The following is a 25,310-nucleotide window of genomic DNA, read 5'->3' as shown; positions in this document are numbered from 1 at the left end:
TTTATATGTTTCTATTCTTTTGTGTAGGCTTAAGTATTCCAAGATCTATTTGAATATTCAAGTACATAATTGTATCATGTGAATATCAAAAGATGCTAATTGACCATCACAAAACGTGCTTTCTAAACAAATATTAAAATCCATAGATATTCAAATGGCTTTAAGTACCATAGCTTTATTATGTGGCCTGATTAAATAGTTTTTAATTATATTTAGGGATGACAATTTGATTCGGAGGGGAGAGCTCCTGGAAATAAATATTCTGGCCCTGAAAAGGTTGAAAATAAATATTCAGCCCCAGCTCTCTTAGAAAATAAACATATTTTCTGACCTCAGTCCAGATACTTGAGAAATAATAATTCTGACAAAATTTGCCAGACTCCTTCAAAATCAAATGGTTGTCCCATTACATTAAATATTCAAATCAATGTTTCTACATTAAAATAGACAAAAATTGAATTAAAATATTACAAATTAAGATTGATATTATGCCTGGTTCATTCCTGTGCCACTTTTGAAAATTCACAGTTCTGATTCTCCCTTATTGAATTTCAGAGTAGAAAAAAAATTAAGTTTACCTTATCTTTAATATAAACATTTTTATAATTAAGATCAGATAAATATTAGTTTTCTTTTCAGATACCAAAAGCTGTAATTCTAAGTATTTTTAGGTAAATATAATCTTTAAAAGAAGATACCGGTAAGACTTATAAAAAGCATGAACAGAACAAATGGACAATTTCTTTCTTTTTATAATGTATGCAAAATACTCATTATATTCAAAAGAGCTATGTATGTGTAACCTTTGAAGTATTTAAGATTGAGTGAATGTCCTCAGTTGTATTATGATTTTTTTGCTCATAACAGAAATTTTAGATGAATAAAATAAATGTTATATAATGCTGTAATCTATGTATAGAAACATCTTGAAAGCTCATCTAATGACTGTATCACCAAACATCTAATCATTCCTTCCAATGGGTGCTGAGAAATCTGTGACAGATAATTTCCCATTACAGCACATGTAAAAATTCTACTAAGTCGCTTGTAAAACAGGAAGTAGATGACCTAGAAAGCTGGAAAGAGGATACATGGTACAAGTCATCATGCTTAAGTCATATACCAAAAATCTAATCATTCTTTCCAATGGTGCTGAGCTATCTGTGACAGAACAAAAGTGTGTAGTTTGTCATTGACACAAACATCCAAACACAAAACCAATAGTAGTTTTTTCTCATGAAAATGATCTCAATCAAGTAGTGGCCATGGACTTACATGAGATAGATCACAACCTGTACTATCTACTTATAATAGACCTGTTTAGCAGACTGAGTGCACTGCTGCAATCATAAGACAATGCAAAGATCCACAAGTTATTGTTAACAAGTTCATGCAAGTATGGGTCAGTGTAGATGGTGCCCCTGAAATTAATGTGTATAATGACAATGGAGATGAATTTACTTCATAAATTTTTCATGATATGGTTGAAAACCTAAATACGGCTGTGAAAACTATTACAGTTGTGCAGATTATAATATGAGAATAAGCCAAACTTTCATAGAAGAAAGCTATTAGTTGGGCTATAAGTGCTAAAATAGTCTAAGTATCTTTGGGTACAGCCCTTACCAGATTGTATTTGGGAGAAACCCAAATCTGTCTTCAGTCACCTGCATTAGAAGGTCAAAGTTCGAGTAGTATCATGGGCAAACATCATGTTGGTTTACATCAAGATAGAAAAGCAGTTACAGCTGCTGAATCTTCTGAAAAGGTGAGAGGGGCTTTGTGTGAGCAAATAAGACCATCTGGAGAAAAATTTAACAATGGAGAAAAGGTTTACTATTTTCATGATAATCTGTGAAAAGGCCCAGGATGGATTAAAGAACAAGACAATGCAGTTGTACTCATTAGATATGGTAGTTTATATGTTTGTGTACATCAAAGTAGATGTAGACCAAAGAAACATCAATGCCCCCCCAAAAAAAATCGAATTCCCAACAAATCTCTCACAACTGAAAATTATCAAGGTACTAAGTCCTTGAATTGCTGTTGAATTCAACAAAATAGACAGAAAAATCTTGAGCAAATTCAATATTATGACGACACTGATGATGAACATGCCATTTGAGTTTAAAACGATGAATATTCTGCCGCAGACAGAAATGATATTGAAACTAACACAGAAAATGACAGCATTGATGAAGAGAAATAGTGAGTCCAGTGATGAGAAGTTTAGACAGTTCTGGCATTCATGATGATAGTCTAGATATTGGAAGTGAAGACAAAAATCTCCAAGCTAAAGATGACATGCCCAGTACTAGGGTTAAATTTATCACAGAATGGTGAAACCTACTGTATTTTGGTGTGTATTGTGCACACTTTTTTACCAGGAAACTGATTTTAGAACATAGGGGTGCGTATAATACACCATACATCATTTCAAAACATTTTTACAGCATCGAATCAGAGTCAACGTATGAGCTGTCAAACCATGTTTACTGATTTTTCATGAGTTTTTTTGACAAAGTAGTTGGTTTAAAAAAAATATCGTTATTTACTCATCGTATTGAACTCTACTTCATAGATATTGGATATTCTACTTTTTGATATTTGGCTTCCTTTCTTCAGTGAACTAATATCCAAATCCTTATCCAACGTAAAAACTATTAATTTTAAACATAAACCCTTTATGTATCCCAGTTACACATTGGAGAAAATTCTGCATCTCATTAGATCACGCTTGGTCGAGCTATCAACACACATGCCCTATTTGATGACGGTCTGCATTGTTCACTCAGACGGTCAGACCCCTAAATTGATTGTAAAATAAATATTCTAAAATAAGCAATCTTCAGAAATCTATTACTCTCAATAGAAACTTTTCAAAGGTAATCAAAACATATGTCCAAGCTGACAATTTCAGCTATTGTCTATGTTACACATTTTTTAGCCGAATAGTAAATGAATACACATAAACACGGACAAAACAGATAGTAACAAAAACAATACTCTTTACTGAAATAAATACACAAAACAGATGAAATGGTCCTTTCTATTTACAAATAAATTAAAGCCAGAAATGTTCATGGTTCTAACGAGTTACACTATTTTCACCGTGTACAATACATACATACATCGGTAAAAAGTTTTTTACATCAACTTCTAAAGGAAAAACCATCCTGCACATTATACATAAATGCACACTATACACAGCAAAATACTGTCTGTATATTCTCAGTCAAAATGACTATGCCAACTCTATGAGAAAAAGCAACTGTTCCTCAAAAAAGAAATAAATCCTTAATGTTGCCATCTGCTGAAAAAACAAATGTCAGATCATAAATTGGGCAACTATTGTGGCTTACTTAGCAAACCAGACCTGATATTGCCTTTGATGTTGCATCAATTTCAGCAACAGTTACAAAAAACAAGGTTGATGATTTGAGAAAAATTAAACAAACTGGTATGAAAAGTTCAGAATGATGAAGTCAAGCTTACCGGGAACTTTTCAAGATCTTTGAACTAATGCAGAGATGTTATTCAGTGATGCCTCATATGGTAATCTACCAGATGGAGGAAGCCAAGGTGGCTTTGTGATCTTTCTGAAAGGAGCAAATGGAAAAGTGAATCCAGTAATGTGGCAATCCAAGAAAATCAGAAGAGTTGTGTGGAGTACCATGGCAAGAGAAGCTTTAGCTCTTGAAGATTGTGTGGATTTGTGCTATTTCATTAGCAAGTTCATATAGTGAGTTAGTAGGATTCGCATTCCAATCAAATGTTACATGAATAACAAAAACCTTCATCACACAGTTTACTCAAAAAAGCAAGTCAGTGAAAGAAAATTAAGACTTGAAATTAGTGCAGTCAATTCAGAATGGAGAAATTAAAAGCATTAACTGGGTAGATGGTAGTTTTCAGTAGGCAAATGTGCTTACAAAACATGGAGCTTCAGGACAGGACCTTTTAAAATGTTTCAAAACTGGACTCATTCAGTAAAAATTTCTTAAAGGAAAGGAATAAAGAATTAATATTGACTGTAGACTTATGTGACAATAGAAAGATATAAGATATGATGATACAAGTTTCATAGTGACAGACACTTGTTGCATAGTGCATGATACTCATAAGCAATAATTAGTAATAGAGACACAATTTGATAAAAGCCATAGCCACACTTAAAGCTTAAACTTCTATAACATTTTAATTCTTTTATATGCCAGTGATAACGACACTCTTCAGACAATCACCTCACAAAGAGAAAGGGTTAGATTGTTAACTTTTGTTTTATTGTTTGCTTATGCTTGAATTGTCAGTTGGTGGGTTTAGTTTAGTGTTGTCAGTAAAAGATATACTATTGTACTTGTGTTTTGAGTGGACCCATTACCATTTAGTTAATAACAGCCACTACACACAGCCATGCAATGACCCCAACAATACCACCTACCGGTTTGGGACAGATAACTATGGAGTCACTACTGAACTGCATGGTCAGGAACTACCAGTAACCTGAAGAATGCCACATTGGATTCAAGATGATACACTACCTACACCTCAACATGTATACCCTACCATAGAAACTTAAAGAATTAAGAGAGAGCTATCAATGAAGTTATCACAATCCAGTACCATGCCAGACTTGTCATGGAATTCAAAGTACATAGACTCTAACAACTGAAGAGAAGACTACAGAATGATGAAATTACAGTGGCCCAGTGTGGATTCATATTCAAATTTTCTGTGAATTCTTGTGTTGTAATTATTTACTCTTAAAAGTGGTCTATTTTTTTTAGACTTCTCTAGACCAAGTATAATAAAACATATTTTAATAAATATATGAAATATATCAATATTTGTTGTGTTATTTCTCATTATTAACTACATTTAATAAAAATATATTTTACAAAGTAAAAATAACAAACAAAACTGCATTGTCCCACATACATATTCCTCATTGTCCCACATACCTATTCCTCATTGGCCCTCATGCCTATTCCTCATTGTCCCACACACCTATTCCTCATTGGCCCTCATGCATATTCCTCATTGTCCCACATACCTATTCCTCATTGGCCCACATGCCTATTCCTCATTGTCACACATACCTATTCCTCATTGCCCCACATGCCTATTCCTCATTAGTCCACATGTCTATTCCTCATTGTCACACATACCTATTCCTCATTGCCCCAAATGCCTATTCCTCATTGCCCGATATACATACTCCTCATTGTCACACATACCTATTCCTCATTGTCAAACATACCTATTCCTCATTGCCCCACATGCCTATTCCTCATTAGTCCACATGTCTATTCCTCATTGTCACACATACCTATTCCTCATTGCCCCAAATGCCTATTCCTCATTGTCATACATACCTATTCCTTATTGTCCCACATGCCTATTCCTCATAGTTCCACATACCTATTCCTCATTGTTCCACAAAAAATCTTACCATTTCTACCTATAAGTTTCAAATGTGGGACAATAAGGAAGATACTTTAAGCCCAATGGGAGTTCCTTGAAGTGTAAGTTCACAATTTTTACAAGTAGGGTTAAATCGATTCAGATAGTCGAAAAAAAATAAAAATGCAATGTATTACATCACAAAGAAAATGCTTAACAGAGATATTGGATTTTTTCTATTGTATAGCCTCAGTTTCATCCGCCATTGTTTATGTTTATGGCACGAGACCACAATGAATTTTCAAGTGCATTTCAATATACTCATTTGAGCAGATTTTAAAAATTTCACCAATGCAAACTGAATAAAACTTCTCTGGTCTAAAGATATGTACAAACAGGATTTTATATATAAATTGTAGAAAATTTTTACATCATTTTCTGAAATCAATACATATGACCCAGAGATGGGGTAAACATGAAAACTGAACTGAGTTAAAAGTCTTAAATTTTAACCTTCTTCCACTGAACCAAATCACAACTTGTAGTCAGAATTGATTAATAAAAAAAATCCCATGTAATTTTAACCTATTTTCTACCAATTAGAGGCAAATTTTCTGCAAATAAGTAAAAATATGGAAAAATGTGGAAGGTACCTACTACCAAAGTTGAAATTAAATTTGTATACAACGAAAACCAAGGGAAACTAATTGAGTTATCTTACCTATTATGACATCACAAGCACTGAGACTAAAACTCCTGTCAATACCTCATACATCTTAAGACCAAATAATTAGTTAAACAACATAAGACCAATGTTGCCAAAATATACAAGTTGTTGTTATTGTGAAAAATATTTTTGCACTTTTTCTATTTTTCTTGTTTTTACACAATTTGTACATTGCTACTTTATTATGTTTATTATTATTTTTGTATTCATGAATTTTAAAATAAAAAAAAATGCATCTTTGGATATGAAATAAATCTTTAATTAAAGGAACAAACAATGCAAATTCAATGTACTTTTAGAACGGGTTACCGCTAACAAGCCATGTATTTGTTTACTTGCATGTCAGAATTAGCTTGCGAATTAGATTTTGCCTTACAGCTTATTTCACCAAGACGAGAAACTGGATAATTCCCTGGACACAAATGCTTTGATCTGCCAAAAATTTACCTGTAAAATGTTATTGGATGTTGCAGGGTAATAGTAAATTGTTTTGAAAACAAAAGTTTGCATTGATATCAAAATACAAACTAAATTGACAATAAATAATGTATTTCATAGGGTATTTTCAATAGTTTATATATATTATTGGGGTGTGGGGTGGGCTAATTTGATGATATATTTTTCCTGCAGAATTAAATATACATTTTAATAATTTTGGTAATTTATTATTGCTCTTTAAAAAAATAGTAAACTTAATTTAAATTTTAGTACAACCTGTATTTGATTTTCGGCAGATCGAGCATCAAAATGTGCAACTAAATATGTCAATATTTATATTTACTTTAAGATGACATAAGTTTACTGTAATATTATGATGTGACTTATTTTTCATAACTATGGTTTTACAGAAATTGTACATGTACGTTAGAATATTATTAATGACCTGCTGACAGTACATGATGACAATTTGAAAGACTATTGGAAGTTGATTGACTCATTAGTGTGTCTAATAAACAACCAATCCAACAGTAATTGTTACATATTATAATTAATTATCAATTATCATACTTCAAAGAAATACAGTCATAATATGAGTATAATAAAGTGTAAAAAGATAGAATGTAGGACGGAAAGTCACAGGACAAAAAGTCACGGACGAAAAGTCACAGGATAAAAAGTCACAGTGGAAATTGAGGACAATAAGTCACAGGACAAAAAGTCACAAATCATAAAATGTTGATAATTTTTAAGGCAAATATGAAATAGAATTTTTTTTTTTTTATTTTTGGGGGGATTAATTTTTAGTTTTGTATTTTTCTTTCAAATAGTTTTTTTTTCAATTTTTTCAATTATGGTAAAATAATAAGGGTTTTGCTTAAGTTTACAGGCAAATATTTAATTTTTATGAAAAAGGTATTAAGATTGTTTTGAAGTATTATTTTTTTTCTTTTTTGTTGGCTATACATTTGTAGAAGTGAAATTTCCAGTAGTTTTTTTTTATGACCAAAGACAGTTCCAGAATTCTTGAATGGTGTCGCCTTCAACATTTGCCTGGGTAGACGTACTACAGCTGCAGGTGCAGAGTTAGACGTTTCTAACTAATAGACTTTCAACAGTGTTTGCTAAAACAGTGACAATAGTGAAAATGAACTCATGTGTTTAAACAAAATGCTCAAAGTGATATTGTATGTTTAAAGAAAACCTTGCAAAACTTTTTATTTATTGAATTTCTGTGCTTATATTGTTGTTTATTGTTTTGTATAAAATGTATATTTAGATTTATAGCTTTAGTCAAACAAAATTAAATAATGATACTAATAATAAATTATTGAATAATTCATTACACTACAGAGCTTTACTGCCATAAAACATGAAAAAAAGTAGAAAGGAAAACAGGAGACACTGATAATATAATCAATATTTCTAACAGTATATCCATGAAGTAGGACTTAGACTATACATTGGAAATTGGGCAAATAAACACAGAAGGAAATGCGAAGGGAGGGGGGGTAATAATTTATGACATGACATGAATGACAGGTAAAAACTATACACAGGAAATAAGGGCAATAAATACAGGTAAAGGGGATAATAATTACCTTTAAGGTATGACATCCGGAATACAACCGAAGTGTGTGAAAGAATTATAAATTTTGTGCAGAAAGTATTCTAAATAATTTTATCATAAAAAAAAGTAAGGTCATATACACATCAAATGTAAAAAAAAACACAAGGGATTTACATATCAACCATATTACATTTTAAAAATTCCGGTAGTGTGAATGCAATACCAGCTTCTCTGGTGGTGTAAAATCAATTTTGCCAGATTTATTTTGGACTTGACTTGCTCATGAATCAGATTAGTGTTCGGTAGTTTTATTGTTACCCTAATTCATTATTACATTGAGGAATAATATTAGAAGCATCACACATATTTCATATAAATTTTGTAGTGGGCTATATTCTTTTCACATTTTAAAGAAACTGTTTTAACAAACACAAAAAACCGTAACTTTGTTGATAGGGTAATGAAGGGAACCAAGGTTATAGTGGTAATCAAAAGAATGTATTCCAGGGACAAAAACCAGACATGGAAAACAGACATACATAACAAAGAACATAAAGTAACTAAAATTGAAATTTTACATACATACAAAGTAAAAGCAAATGAGCAACTGGGAATGAAATTAATCTAAAAGTTCAAGTTAATATGTTGTGGATTTTCATTTCTTTTTTCTTTTTTTTTTAAACTTTATATATGTCTAAACCTACGATGATATGTTAGTACCAGAAAAGGATGAGTTATGAATGATAGCGATTGTTTAAAAGAACAGATGGAAATACAAATAAAATCACCACCAGACTTCTTTTAAAGCAGCTTTCTTCAATGTGATCTTCGCAGGCTACGTAAACTCTGTTGTATACATATGTTAAAGCTGTTATGGGGAAATTTATGTTTACCAATCATTGCTTACATAGTGAAATTTTCTTCCTTGGGTCAAGATGGTAAAAAGACTATTACCAGAGCCACCAAAAGGTGAAAACAACCGTCCACCTTGCACCTCATATTGTAATTGACTTAATCAGTGTATATTGGGTCACTTTGATTTTAGGCTTGCAGTTATTAGGCATATCGATGACAATGCTACCTGTGACCAATCACATGACCTCCGTAGCAAAAGATTCTGATATTTCGATGCCAACTTTAGACTAATTATAAACATTTGAGATGTTAGAGTTTGTTTTTATTGGTCTGTATAGTATTAAAAATGCATAAGCAAAATCTGAAAAGATCATGAATTTACTCTTTATGACTGCTGAGAGAAAATTCAGAAAATATTCTCAGAGTTTGTATGTACCCTAGAAAAGGATCTTCAAAAGAAAATTGAAATAATTTTGAAATATGAGTTTTTAAGAATTATTTTCCAAGATTCATTTAACTCAAACAGTCAATAATTGAGTTACAGATTAAACACAGTAGTACCAATGATAACATAAAGTGACATTAATCTAAAAAATGTAACAAGCTAGAGGTATGTAGTGATCAAGATGTTCAACATTTCTTTTCAATCCATATATCCTTCTAAACTCCTTATTAGATTTGTATGTTTTCTTCAAGGAATAGTCATTAGGCACATGGCCATGAGCACCTGTTATTTAACTTTTTGTTCTGAATGAATTAGGGGTTTACAGAAGAGGACTATGCACCACCCCCTCAAAAAAAAACAAAAAACAAAACAAAATAAAAAAACTTGAACAACACCTTCCCTTAAACCAGTGAATAAATCTACATGAAACTTGTTGAGAAGTGTAGCAAAGTAATGACATTGTGTATCTAGAAAGATATCTCATTATATTCTAGAATATATTGAATATAAAACAGGATTCCTTGACAATAATTCTATCCCTTTAAATATAAATACCACATTCTTCCTGTAGTGTTGTAAGCTGATGTTTGACTGATTCAACCAAGTTCACTTGTTGTTTAAATTCCTCATCTTTTTTTCTCAATGCCTCTGGAAATACATTAAAAGGTCAGATGTGAAGCAATTTTTGCAATTTTACCTGAACTTAGAAAATGGGAAAATGAATCTGCTGAATTTTCCTTGGTGCCAGCCTATCTGAGCATACTGAAAGTACATGTACTGAAAGGAAGCTAAAAATAATTTTTCAAATAATATACCATACAAAACAGATAACATGTCTGAATGTGCACCACTGTCATATATTTGTCAGCACATAAGACATAAACAAAAAGCACCTATATAAAGCCACACACTAAATTTGAACTCAATTCATCCATTGGGAACCAAGATAATTTTCTACTGAATTGGGACAGAAGAACATAGGAACAAGGTGATTCCAAGATACCATTTCCAGTGGGTGTATAATTAAAATTACCTTGAAAGCAAATGGCAATAGCCATTAGGTAAAAATTCATATTAAATATTTGGCATTTTTTCCATAATAAAAAACTGAACAATAAATGTTCAGTATTTTTTATTTATAGAATACACAAAGTAGAAACTGTCCACACATACAGTGATGTAAAATAAGCTTGGCCAGGCACAGCATGTTACAACAGAAGTGGCTGAACCCTGAACAGTTGAAGCAAATGTGGAAACATAATTAGTTTTTGACACACTTAAGAATAAGGACTTACAATATATTATGGACACATCCAATGGTTAGGACACAGTATTGCACCAAATTTTATATTAGATTAAATATTTTCAATATCAGACAAAAAATAAGAGTTGATTTTTTCAGGTGTGGGCCCTTTAACCCTTTATAACTAAAAATTGTAAGAGTTATCTGAAATCTGATTGAAAAACACAAGCAGGGATTTTTATGAAGAATCCAATAACAATTTTTTTTTAATCATACCAAAAACAAAAAAGTCAATTTTTTCTAGTGTGGCCCTTTGACCCCTTGAAAGCCAAAAACCATATAAGATATCTGAGTTCTGATTGAAAAATACAGGAAGCGATTTTTAGGAGGAATCCTATGAAAAAAAATTTCTAAATCAGACAAAAGATAAAAAAAAATTGATTTTTTTTGGGGCATTGCCCAGCTTTGGCCCCTATAACTTAAAAATGGTAAAAACCACATTAAATCTGCATGATACATTTTTCTGAAGCAGTAGGGGCCACAAAGTCCAAATTTAATAGGAACTTTCCTTTAATGGTAAGTAAAAACATATCAAAATTTTAGAACAATTGGAAAACCAAAACTTAAGTTATTAAAAAATGAAGTGTCCCCAGACAACGATGGGAAGACTGTGCCATGATATTATACATCTGCAAATTTTTTGTGGTCATATAAAAATGGCTAAGTTCAACATGTATAAAAAGTTTGGTGTTGACTTATATATCAGTAAAGACAGTTTTACCACTTGATTCCTTCAGGTTTTCCTTCACGAGTATATACTGTTCTTTCCAATGATTTATTTGTTTTATAGACTCCATCTCACGAATTTGACATTCTCTGGCTCTTGTGTCCAGCTGACGCAACCTCTCACTTAATTCTTTCATTTGTGTTGTGGCTTGACTTAAGTCTCTGTCCTATAACCATACAGATATGTATAATATCAAAATACTGGTAATGTCAATAGCATATGATATACCCCCTTGTCTGAAAACATTACTTTTCCCTACTTGCACAACTATATATGGTGCCTAACTCACTGAGAGGCTTAAGAGATAGATGGTAGATACAGATGAAATTCAAACTACCAAGCACATGTAATTAAGGTGTATCTAAACATAAGGAAATACTTAAGATAGACTACTTGCCCTTCACAAGTGTCTGATAATTATCATAACTTCCATAGACATCTTAAGTATGATGCCAGGGATTCAAATTTATATTTTCCACTGAAAGATCCCAAACTTATGCACAGTTAAGTGGAATACCCACACCTAAGTTAAATGGTCCACATGTACACTGTGAAAGTACTATTGTTCATGGGGAACAAATTTTTGTAGTTTTCATGGGTAGGCCAAACCACAAAATTTGGTTCCCAACGAAAAAAAGATTTTCATTGCTGTGTATACTGGTAACTACAAAACCATGAATTCAAAAATCCAGGAACTTGTGTTTCTTCCTTAATCCACGAAAATTGGTATCCACAAATTGAAAAACTTACAGTAATAACTAATAAGATTTATTGGAAAGAGTGAATAACCAAAATATGATCACATGTACCGAAGAACGTCTAGATTTAACGTGTGCATGAAACTCCTATCTAAGAAAGAATCATGTCAATTTTCATTAAATTTTGTTAAAAGTAATATTTAACATTAACAAGAGGCTCCCAGAAGCTAGAATTGATCATCTAGTTAAATTTTTGCCTTTCAAGAGCAATAACACTAGCAAGGAGATGGGTCTCACTAACCACTTCCGGGTCAAATGGTCACCCCTATGTAGTACAAAAAACACATTGAACCTAGATTTATGCATTTTTTTAAATCTTAGAAGTGCATTGTTTGTGTGTATTCTGATCAAAAGTAGTCAAAATAAAGCTGAGGAATGTGTACTTTAAAATCATATTTGCAATTTACTACAAAAGTGTATAAATGTTGTTTACAAGTGTGAGTACTTTGCAGTCAGTTAGCAGAAAAGGTGAAAATGTGGATTGTCAGTATTGTTTATTCAAGTAAATTTTGTGAAGAATTTCTACAATCATCGTACCATGAACATAATGATTTTGAAAGCCTTATTTTCCAAGCTTCACAATGGTATGCAACTTTAAGATGTCATTTGTCCTGGGAATTCAAAGTGAAACTTTGGAAATTACTTTTTTAACATGTAAAGTAATGGAAACGTTAGAAGTGGTTAGTGAGACCTTGTCAGATTTACAGGAAAATTTGACCACAGACAGATGTCATCATGCTTAACACTTTTACCATTACATAATTTGGCTAAACATAACAGTTTTGGAGATATTTGTGAAAAAGTCTGTCTGATCCTTAAATTCTATTTTTAGTAACAGGGGCATGTTTTTCGATGGATCAAAAGTTGGGGACGGGGAGTTGCATGGCTAGTTGTTCAAAAGTTCTGGTTTCATTAATTACCCACAAAAATCATTAAGAAAAGGACAAGAAAGGACACAAATATGCAAATATGTAAATAAAAAAAAAGCAAATTTCAAAAGTTGGTAATAATTGTAAAATAATTGCATATATAAAAATGTTTGTAAATAAGCATGTAAACTATTATCACTCCTGTTTTATATTTGAAAAGATAAACAGTTATTCTCAGCATTGTGCTAGCCTTAAGTCTGTTTCTAAGGCCATGTATTGGATGTGCAAATTATGCAATAGAAATGAAATATATTTTATGAATGTGATAACTTTTTAACCTGTGTTAATGTTAGAATATAATTTTTTTTTTTAAATTATCACTTTTAAATTCAATGTTTAGATTTTAAAACCTTTTTTTTTGTCATTTAACTACCATTCAAATAACATCATAAAATTGTAAGTGATAAAATATCTTAATTAAATGTTGCATTGATGATTTTTATGTGATGTATTCAATAAAGAGTAAATACTTAAATTTACGTCCCTTCTGCCATTAATAGACTGTTTTCCTGTTGTAATTAGTGAAACCGGAACTTGGTGATGGGGAGCCACTGCCTTTAAAGAAATTCGTTCTGTGTATTTGTTGTTTAAATATGTTAACTCTTAAAAAGTGTGTAATATATAATACTTATAATGACAATTTCTTCAGTGAAAAAGCATAAATAAAATCTTACCTTCATTTTGATTTTAGTCATTAATTCTTGTTCTTTGGCTTGAAATTGTCCATGTGTGTTAGATAACTCTGTCATTGTTGATCTAAGTCGAATATTCTCTTCCTGAAATATATTATAGTAATCATTTTTTATCTGTCATCTATTCTCTTCCTGAAATACATTATAGTAATCATTTTTTTATCTGTCATCTATTCTCTTCCTGAAATACATTATAGTAATCATTTTTTATCTGTCATCTATTCTCTTCCTGAAATACATTATAGTAATCATTTTTTATCTGTCATCTATTCTCTTCCGGAAATACATTATATTCAAGTATATTTACTTTTTTGTTTTTTGTTGTTTTTTAATCTAAGTAGTCTATTCTCTTCCTGAAATAAATTATATAGTTATGTATTTTTTATCTTATGTACCAAACTACCAATATTCTCTTCTTGAAGTACATTATAATCAAGTGATTTTTATCTTTCGTATACTACATTCTCTTCCTGGATACATTATAATCAATCATTTTTTATCTTTATAATCAAACATATAAAAGAACTGTTCTGAAACACATAATATGCCCATGCCTGGCTTTTAAATGTTCTTCAAGTCCCATAATTCTGAAGTAAAATGTAGTTAAAAGACAATGGTATAAAAAGAAGCTGAATTGCTCACCTAGAAAAAATAGAAAACTGTTGGCCATTCTAATTGGTAAGCATATCAAACATTGTTTAATCATTTTTATTCACAAAGGCCTATTTTATCACCACTGGATATTATTTCATTATTTCATCAACTGAAAGTTTATTTCTAACTACTCTGAAAGTTTATTTCTAACTACTATAATTGTTTTTTTTATGTTACAAGTTAAACGTGACTAATTAAATGAATCAGTGTCTGCCTTTGATTGTCTCTAGTCATAAATTATTTAAGGTTAATCAGTAAGACCAGGTGTTACCAAATTTCCTCTTAATATGAATATACAAAATCTAAGCTCTGAAAAAAAATCACCAATATATATAATTTAAATATTGGAATTAGTGTTATTTCATCACATACTCTGTCTTTTACAAAATATCTGAACGAGTGAAAGAGTTCGGTTTCGACCACATGTGGTCATTCTAACATGTAAACAAAACAGCGTATCTCTCAGACTTTTTCATCACATTTGGCAAACAGCCGAAAACTTCCTAGTGATGAAAAAAATGTTGATTATATATAAATGAAAATTGCGAATACATTTTGTGTATTGATTTAAATGGGCTGTTGACTTCTGTGTTAAAAAAATTAAATCGATAAATTAATAATAATTACAAACTACGACTGATTCCTAGTTTCAGCACCATGTGCTTTCATAATGACTGAAAGATCGGCAAGAAAATGATGGATTCGTCAATCTTTTTCTTAATCAAATTAAGTAATAAATGTATGAAAATTCTCTGAGTCACTTCAATTAATTCGTATAAGCAATGGGGCTGCACACGTACCCTTAGCTGCTCATCGACTAATACTGATGAACACCTGTCAATTAATTTCCAATAAACAATTAGAAGACAGGTAAACAAGATGTTTATACACTAATAAAACCATGCTGACTGTAATTGATAAAGGCTGACAAATTTTTAAGTCCAATATTGGAAAATGGTCATCGGTAATTTGCAAAATTTGTCAGTCAATGACCAGCATTTTTTACCCCGTTTCTGGATCCTTGGTCTCAAGTTAAGGTGCAACATGTTAACAATGCACAGATAGAGGGACGGATGGACACGGGACATTGTATACCATAATTACGTACAAATTAAGTATTGGAAAGAAGGGTGTTCTATAGAACCACAGGATATTAATACTTTACCTTTAAATCCTTTACAAATCTAACTTGTTTGGAGTTTTCGTCTGTAAGCTTTACTAGTTGGTCCTGTGTAGTTTCTAAGGTAAAATTGTGGGAGCTGTTTTCATTTTGCATAGCTTTAAGCTGGCTCATTGCTTGTCTCAGCTGTTTTGTTCTGCATATAACTTCCTCTAAAAATAATAACCTAGGCATTGATATGTAGCTAGACAATATGCAAACTCTGAATTAAAGAATTTTAAAAAGTGCAACTAACCTTAAAAATAAAGAACAGTCTTCAAATTGTTTAAGAATATTTTGTGAAATTCTTGCATTGATTTTTTGAGGCAAAAATTATATCTGATATTTCTATTTAATGGAAAGTGAACAACAACATTAATGAAAAAAATAATAAAAAGCTTTGCAGAGCACAGCAAGATACAACCACAGTGGTTGAATCCTGAACAATTGGAGCAAGTGTGGAAAAAATATTAGTTTTTGACACCCTAAAACATAGGGACCTACAATACATTATGGATACAACAATTGGTTTGGACATTATATTACACAAAATTTGAAATTCAATTTAAAATTTTCAAAATCAGACCAAAACTAAAAAAAAATCATTTTTTAGGGTGTGGCCCCTTTTACCACTTAAAACTCAGAAAAGGTCCACAACACATCAAATCAGCTGATACATTTGTTTTCAAGAATTATATAAGGAACACAATAAAAAAGAAATCATCAAAATCAAAAGAAAAACCACAAAGTCCAAATTAAACAGGAAGCTTCCTTCAATGGTAAGTAAAATCATATCAAATTTCAAAACAATTGGTCAACCACAACTAAAGTTATCGCAAGGAAATGAAGAGCCCCAAAAGACAATGACTGCTAACTGTTTGCAGTTGTATAAAGTGTCCTAAATATTACTTAATAATCACGAAGTTTCTTATATCTCAAAATAAAATGACATAAAATAAGAACTTAACAGCATACCCTGATGTTTATGACATTTTTGCTCCAACAGAAGAAGTCTATGCCTGTCTTGTTCCCAAGCTTGTAGTTGGTGTTGATGGGCCATTGTCATTTCATTCAGCTCACGGTCTCGGTCTCGTAATTCTGCAACAAGCATCTGTATTTCACGTCTTTGTTTATTTATAGTTGATGCATCTAAACTGGAGGTGTTAGACTAGAATAGTCAAGAAGAGTAAAATGAAGTCCAAACCCTTGTTAGATATTTAATTAAGAAATAATTTAAGGAGACTCCATTTTAACCATGTTTTACTAAGGGCCAGCTATATATGTTATCTTATTTTACCACAAGCAATAGGACTTAGTATAAATAATGACAAAAAATGACCAGCCCTTGGTAAAACAATGATGAAACTGAGTCTATGTGGATTATTTAGAATCTAATAGGAATAGGACTAGTTTCATCATGTTCACAAAAATATGCAGCCTATGTGTTGCCAGAAATGGCCACCATTGTGGAGCTAAAATCTACTGGGACATTTGTAAAATTGGGTAAAAATTACCTACACATATTTACATAAGATATAAGACCATTATTTGTCTATAATATTGGTCATTTGTTTAACCTCATTTTACCATAGCTGTGAACTAAAGACCTTTGAAGTCTTTTATAAGAATTCCCTTAAATTCAAAAGAACAAGAGGCTCCCAGGAGCCTGAATCACTCACCTTATTGAATTTTACCTTTAAAAGGCAATAAATTAAACAAGAAGTTGTCCAACAATTTTGACTCAAGAAGTATTTGGTAGGACTATCACAAGATCTTTTCAACAATTGAAAGTTTTCAAGATATTGACTGAAAACTATTAAAAAAAAAAGTCATTTTTCCCCTTTCATGGGCAATAACTCTTACAAGGAGTCTGAAGACTTTTGTAGTCCTAATAATATGGATCATTTCAGCTATTGAAAGAATTTGGATAAACCTAACGGTTTTGGAGATATATGTGAAGAACTACTGTCTGACCCCTAAATTTCAATTGGTCAAGTAGTGTCAGAGGAGAAGAGTTTTGTATAATTGTCAACGACGACGACAACGACGACGATGACGACCGACGCCAAGTGATGGCAATAGCTCACATGGCCTTTGGCCAGGTGAGCTAAAAAATAGTAAAACAAAGAAAAACCCAAAAAATGTGTGTTGCCTATCAAGAAAATTAAACAAAAAATTGTGTGCATTGTCATGCAAGGTACATCGCCATATGTAGGGCAATCATAAAAAAACAAGAAGTTGATTACAGACAGCAAAAAAATTACTTATAACATACCGCATGCCATATCCTTATGTAGTCAAATACCACATTTAATATCAATGTTTTCATTGGTAGTTGAAATCATTGTGACAACAAAACAAGGAAGATATGGCTTCCACCTCTGGCCATCCTTGCCCTCACTTTATTTGTCTGCTAAGATTTTGTGGTTGTGTAAAAATGATAATTTCAAGTACCTTAAAAGAATACTGTTCTGTCATCTTTCCACAGCTATGCTTATACATTTCTTTCATACCCTGCACTTTTGGGGAATTAATGTTAGCATCCACAACATCATTTTGATGAGAAATGGACCTAGACACCCCAGTGTTGGCTGTAATTTTTTTTTCCTTGAAACAGTCAAACTCCTTTTCATTATCAAAGGGAAATAACTCTTTTACATGTTTAGAAGACAGTTGAAATTGTGAACATTGTTGATACTTGTGAAAAGAGTCATCAAAGTGTTGATTAGCAGCACCATCTTCATATTTTGGCTTGCTTTGATGTCTTGAGATATCCTTCATTTTCTTAATTCTTATTTTTTCATCTGTTTCACTTGGTGCTAATAGAAGTTGATTATCTTGACATGTTCCCTGATTAACTTTTTCAAGTTTTTCAATTCCAAACCTGTCACAAGTTTTACTATATGTACTGGTTTTGTACTCATCATGTTCATTACTTTTTAAAAATTCCAGATCCTTTTGATGCTTTAAAGAGTCACCTTTTGAGGGCAAAGAGGAAATGTTGTTGGTAGAAGAAGAACCTTGTGGTGGTACGGTCAAAACTTTCTTTGAATGTGATCTACTTCGAGTAGAAAATGGTGGAATGGATGGCTGAAAAAGATGAAATTATACAATGAAAATAATAAGCTATAAATATTTAGACATTAGAATTTCTTTGTTCTCAGAATAAAAATCAAGCAGACATGTCTGCACATTTCACTTAAGAATCATTTTTTCGCTGGGAATAAAAAATATTCTAGCAATTCCAACCTTTTCCCTTTCGTCTATGGTTCTTAACAGACTGATTTGTGTAAGCTGGGATACTGGATGAGCCAAGCATGTGTGGAGCATGCTCAATATATACTTCCACAAGAAAAATTATTTCGTTCTACTTAGCCCTACCTAGGGGAACTGTTTATTGAGCATGCTCATCAACACAAAAGAGTCTATTATTATAAACTAAAAACTTAGATAATTTCAACAATGCAAAATTTTCTATCTTCAACAGATTTTAAGATAAAACCCAAAAATCTTTATTCATCTCAAATTTTGCATTTTATGGACCATTATTCAAAACTGGAGATACTGTACAACTGTGTCCCTTTTATAGTAAACCGTATCATAGGGACATTGCATGAATAGAAAGTTTCTATCAATTACAACATCAAGATGTATAGGCTAAAAATGTTTTGCAAATCTTAATGACATAACTTTTTAAATCCAACAAACTTTTTTGTAGTATAAAATAGCAAAAAAACACTCCTGTATATTATACACTTCTCGAAGGAGCGTAATTGGTTGTATTATCAACTTGGGTACACCACACATATGTCCTGAAAAAGAATCAATATCCAGTTTGCACCTTTAAAATAGCATCTGGCAAACATTTGCATACTGTTATTGAAATTAAATATGCAACTGGGACAAACCAGCATGGCAATACATTTGGTAGCTAAAATGGTAGCTATAATGATTAAGTATAAATCATATCATAGCTATTTCCAAGAAAGCGATGATCAAACAGTTAACAGAGTTCAATGATGGCATCCAAGTGAAATAACATTGTCAGCCTCACTCACAATTCCTTACAAAAGCCAGACAAGACAAATCAGCCCATAGACATTTTGGACCATAACAATTCTTACAGTGTAAAGGCTGATTCAAAATGTATATCAGTATGATTTACACTGTATAGGAAAATAATAAGAAATAGTGGCTCTAAAGAGCCTGAATCGCTCACCAAGAGAATAAAAAATAATGTGGTCATATCATCTGATCATTTAAACAACAAAAATTATCACTTAAAGAAGTGCCTTTCCTTATATGGCAAAAAAAAATGGTCTTGTTTTCTGCTACCCAACCAATCATATTTTTTGCCACCACCGAACATATTGTTAAAAAAATGAATTTTCCTGATTTTCATTGCCTTCACTGCCTTACAGTTTCAGCATTATAGAAAGTATGATAACAGGGCAATGGCCATGTCAACCACCAGTGTACTTCTGGAATGTGCCAAATGAGTGCAAGCACCAGGGAAGACAGTGTGTTAAAGGAATTCCGCTAAAATTTTGATTCTTTTGATATTATTGGGTACTCTTTCATAACTGTTATGACCCGAAAGGCTATATATATATATATCAGTGTCGGTGAATCAGGAACTGGGTAATATTACATAAATTCAATGCTAACCGATCATTTTATCCATTAATGTAAATTCCCATTCTAATACAAGCAATAAACATGCATAGACATGTGATGTGTATGATATGTTTTAAAAAAGATACGTTGTAGCAATCTTTGGGTTGCTAATGTCATTGACAGGGAACCAGTTTATGAACCAGATTTAGCAGCTGGCAATTAATGTTCATAAATATCAGGGCCTGCTAATGTATATGACCTATATAGTCCTGTAATTAGCCTCAGTGCCTGAATCGGAATTTGGATAATGTACGAAGCTAACTGATTGTATCATGTAAACTTCCCATTCTCATACAAGCAAGAAACACACGTACAAACACATACATTTTACCTCATATGAAGCTAGAACTATGATACTGTGATGGTGAACAGCCAAGTTTTGCTGGATTACTGTGAAAGTACTTTAATTTGTAGATACAAATTTTGGTGGATTAGGGAACAAACACACGTTTGTGGATTCTTAAATTCATGGTTTTAAGGTTTCAAGTATACTCATCAAAGGAAATTTCCTTTTCATTTGGAACTAAATTTCGTGGTTTGGCCTACCCATGAAAACCACGAAAATTGGTACCCCACGACAGTACTTTTACAGTTTGTGGTGTTAAACTGCACATTAATGCAAATCATATGAAAATATTAAATACAGAAATTACAAGTGCAAGAAGATGCTAACACTATTAGCAACTTAGACTATTGTTTTTTTCACCAATCATTCCTTAGAGCCACCTGAGCTACACAAAAAGAGGATCATTTGTAGAGTTAGTAAAGTTATTAATATTGTCTGGACATAAAAAAAATGCTGGTTACTAACCCTACTTTGGCCCCTCATTTCTAGACAGTTCAAAATTTAACCCACAAAATAAGTAACGGCTGACCTTTGTGGTATAGTATATTGTGAACAATATGAGGCATCCATATGCATGTACTGGAGTTCCAGGTTCTCCATGGATTAAATTTAACCATGGATGAAAATTTTCTGGTGCAATTTTTACTGACGTGGACACATTCAAGGTATAAGAATTGTTCATTTATTGTTTTGGGGTTTTGTTAGAATTAAGATAAACTCATTTCATTAGGTGCATTACTGACAGAAGCCCCATTTACAGTCATGAAATCTGGACTGATATGGGTCAATGCATCCATGTACATATAAGTATAAAAGTCCATTTTCCTTCATCCTTTTATTTGTACTACTTAGACTTGAGGTCTTCCTTACTATTTTCTTATCTACTTTCCGGCCAAAACACTTGTTCTCCTGACATTTGGAGGAAGATGCACAACAAGACAACAGCATGGCATTGTAAACATAAGCCAGACATTTTATTGTCAATTCAAAGTGTTTTAGCAAGTATTTAAGGGAGTAAACATTGTTTTCCAGATTCTATATGTTTCTTGATTAGGTAATTTTTTTTATGTTGAAAAAGCTTTAATGTTCAACCTTCATTAAACTTTGCATTAAAAAATAGCCATGTCAGTGTCCTAGCTAGGATTTGAAAATAGAGGGGCGCAGGGAAGTGGGCACTTTAACATGTAGTATTTTTTTTTTTCAACCAAAAAAGGACATTCATCTTAGTTTTTTAAGATTTATGTTTGCATTAAGTCAGAAATATCTTCCTTCATTTGTGCATTTGGCCAAGGTTGACTTATCTTAAACCATAGTCACTTTAAATTGGCTTACTACATGTGTATTAATATTTTCATCAGATTGACACTTCTCTTAAAAAATCTAATTAATATGATTAAGAATTTTATAGAATTAATATGATTAAGAATTTTATAGGCAATATCATAATTATCTTCAGATTGGCTTCAGTTGTAAATTTGTCATGATTTTAAATTGGTTTGTATTATCTGAGTCAGTAATTGATGGGTTTCTCGGACATTGTAGGTGGATAATGGTAATTAAAAATTAATCATGGCGGCGAGAATTTTACTGTGGCACTGATTTTATAACCATGGTGGTCTGCAATTCTAAAACACCTCATGGAGAGCCCTTGAGTTATATAGTAAAATTGTGAAATGCTAGTTTTTGCCCCTTATTCCAAAAAAATTGGTGTCATAACCCTCAAAATCTATACCAACCTTTCTTTTGTGGTTTGGAACCTTGTTATAAAATATCAAAAAGATCAACCCCCATTATCAAAGTTATGACACAAAAACCAAGTGTCTACGGATGACGACAACAACACAGACAAGGAAACCATTATCCTATTTTATATTCTGAAGTCATACAAAAATGCTTCAAAAATCGAAGTGATCTTAAATTTTACCTTGATGGGTGTGCTATGAGTTGGGATTTCTGCTGATGTAGGTACTGGAAAAATACCTATAAAAAATATAGTAAAAGAATTGTTTCTATAATCACTTTTATGATTTATAAAAAGAATAATAGTTATTATAATATATGCATTAACTTCTAAACCATAACTTTCTCATACAAAAGAAATAAATTTACCACCTATGTACAGAGGACAAAGATGATAATGGAAGCAAAGTGATGACAATAGTTCACACAGCCTTAAGGAATAATAGAGTTAAAGAACTTTAGTAAGCCCCCTCACATACCCCATGCATCCCCATGTTGGATACTCACATGAAATTGTATGTAAGAGAAATACATGTAGAAGGACCCCGATAAAAATGGAATTAGATTGGTTTTTTTTCAGGCAGTAGAAAAGATTGCAACAAAATAAAATTTAAAAAAGATTTTTGAAAAAGATTTTTTTCTGTATTTTCTCACAAAATTCTGTTACTGAGAATGGTAGTATCAAACTCCTCATAGAGGAACAAAATGTACACTTGACCTGTAACTTGGAGAACGTAAATACCAAAAATCATGTCATAATCTGCAAGCATTTAGAAAAAAGTCCGAAAAAATGGTTATTTCTGCGAATTTAACAAAGTTCAAGGCCTGCAAAGTAGGTAGCATTAATTGGAGCAGAACCGGTACGTCTAAACACTGCTAAGGAGCCCATAGTGCCCTAAGGACGTATACTATGCCACTAAAGACTAGAAGGGGTATTGTTACATGTATTATTTTTACATATTAAGTTAGAGATTGATATTTAATGCATTAATTTAAAATTTTATACAAAAATACTCACAAATAAATGAGTAATTAAGAATTGTTTAGGCATGTGCCGATTTTTCTTTGATACGTCAAAAATCAGTGAACCAATTGACACGTACCATATATAACATAACAACTGATTAAACAATCATAACCTTGTTATTTGAAGTAATTAACAATTGTATCCAAAAGATTAATGCTTAACATTTTATAATTAAATGTGTTCTCATTTACAATCATTAAAAGGACAAATAATTTTGCTTTTGTTTTATTTCATTCCTGACAAAGTTATTTGCCATAGGTGCATGACTTTGATGTGCGCCAACTAATAAGATAGAGTGTGGTCAGCTTGTTAAATGTTTATGTAAGAGATACCAAGACAAAAGGAATAGATATATTTATAAGTTTTTTGTTTTTATTTTAATTCAAAGAAAGATGAGTGTAAATACAAATGGTTTCCCTAAAAAATATGAGTAAATTCTGAAAAAAAATATAAAACCTGGGTGTTTGCTTTTCCACTTTCTATTACTGCTTCATACGTAGTACAAATTACGACTGAATTGAAAAAAAATCATTTGGTGTCCTTGGGGTTTAACAACCAGTTTGATAGCGGTTTACAAAGGCTCGCACAGTACTTATTTGTACTGTAATTGTTCGACATTTGTTTTTTCTAAAAGTAAAAGACGTTTAAAAATGATTTATCAAACTCTGAAGTTTCATTTTCAAATATATATAGGAGACAAATGTTTTTTTAATATGTTCCAGAGTTTTTAGCACATTATTTACGAAAATTATCCCGATATAATTTTGACAGAAAAAGGTTATGCTTCGTACGAATGCCTTTAAAGTATGCTTTTACCACATGATGTGAAAATAATGATTTTTGTAATACAAGATAATTTGAATACTTTATACCTAAATCTATCACATGTAAAAATGAAAAAAAAATACAAAAATACAAAAATATTTTCAAATACAATTTCTTTAAATCTATTATGTCAGAAGGAAATCTGATATGTATTTTTTTTTTACCAAATTGTCTCTTTAATAAGATACTGTATGAAATAATTTATGAAATAATGACTATGTGGTATGTGCTTTACTCATTGTTGGAGACTGTACGGTGACTTATAGTTATTAATTTCTGTGTCATTTTGTCTTTTGTGAAGAATTGTCTCATTGCCAATCATACCACATCTTCTTTTTTATATTGGCTGCATGAAGTAAATATTTATTATCATATTGAATTTATTTTTGTCCAGAAATATATTGCTCAAATGTGTTCTTAATATGATAATAAATTTTGAAAATGAACCATAGCAAACCCATAAGACATAAACTCTATCCTAACTGTTCATGTTTTAAATATGTCTGTTCACATACATATATTGCTCTGGCAACAAATTTATTATCTACAAGAAATAATTAAAAAATACTCTTGAGAAAAAAAACCAGGAATAAAATTTCAACAACTTATTCAGTGCAAAGTCAAATAAAAATTGATCACTAAAATAATCAGAAAAACAATTCATTTATTAGTATCAAACTTTACCAATCTTGTCAATTAAACACAACAGATAGCAGGATTCCCATGTAATCAGTTATGTAATTTGACATGTGTCTAACGGTTCATTGATTTTTCGGCAAATCAAAGAAAAACAGGTACGTGTCTAAACAATGTTCAATAACTCATTTATTTGTAATTATTTTTCTATAAAATTTGAAAATTATGCATTAAATATCAATATTTATCACAATATGAAAAGAAGTTACATGTAACAGCACCCCATCTAGTCCTTAGTGGCATATCATAAGTCCTTAGTGCACTAAGGACTCCTTAGCAATGTTTAGACTACACACAAACTTGTCCTGTAACTATTCATGATGAATTTAAGTACCAAAA

At 31.5% G+C, this 25,310-nt stretch overlaps 1 protein-coding gene across 2 annotated transcripts in view; it reads right to left on the bottom strand.

Moving 5' to 3' along the window:
• The window catches only part of LOC148606847 (uncharacterized), a 47,041-nt gene that overhangs the window by 9,641 nt on the left and 12,090 nt on the right, over positions 1-25,310 (bottom strand). The window contains exons 3-9 of one of the 2 annotated variants that reach the window (XM_088543454.1): positions 22,608-22,663; positions 18,115-18,750; positions 16,636-16,828; positions 15,667-15,833; positions 13,830-13,931; positions 11,463-11,634; positions 9,994-10,086 (exon numbers count right to left, since the gene is read on the bottom strand). In XM_088543454.1, coding sequence (XP_088399580.1) covers positions 9,994-10,086; positions 11,463-11,634; positions 13,830-13,931; positions 15,667-15,833; positions 16,636-16,828; positions 18,115-18,750; positions 22,608-22,663 — 1,419 coding nt within the window. The remainder of the gene's footprint in view (positions 1-9,993; positions 10,087-11,462; positions 11,635-13,829; positions 13,932-15,666; positions 15,834-16,635; positions 16,829-18,114; positions 18,751-22,607; positions 22,664-25,310) is intronic. The other variant, XM_088543455.1, reaches the window with a different exon arrangement.

The sequence above is a fragment of the Perna viridis genome, chromosome 9, assembly GCF_037379345.1.
Source record: "Perna viridis isolate PV_CMFRI_1.1 ecotype Kerala chromosome 9, ASM3737934v1, whole genome shotgun sequence".
Lineage (NCBI taxonomy): Eukaryota > Metazoa > Mollusca > Bivalvia > Mytilida > Mytilidae > Perna > Perna viridis.
Note: the sequence above shows the minus strand (reverse complement) of the source record. Positions and strands in the feature narration are given on the sequence as shown.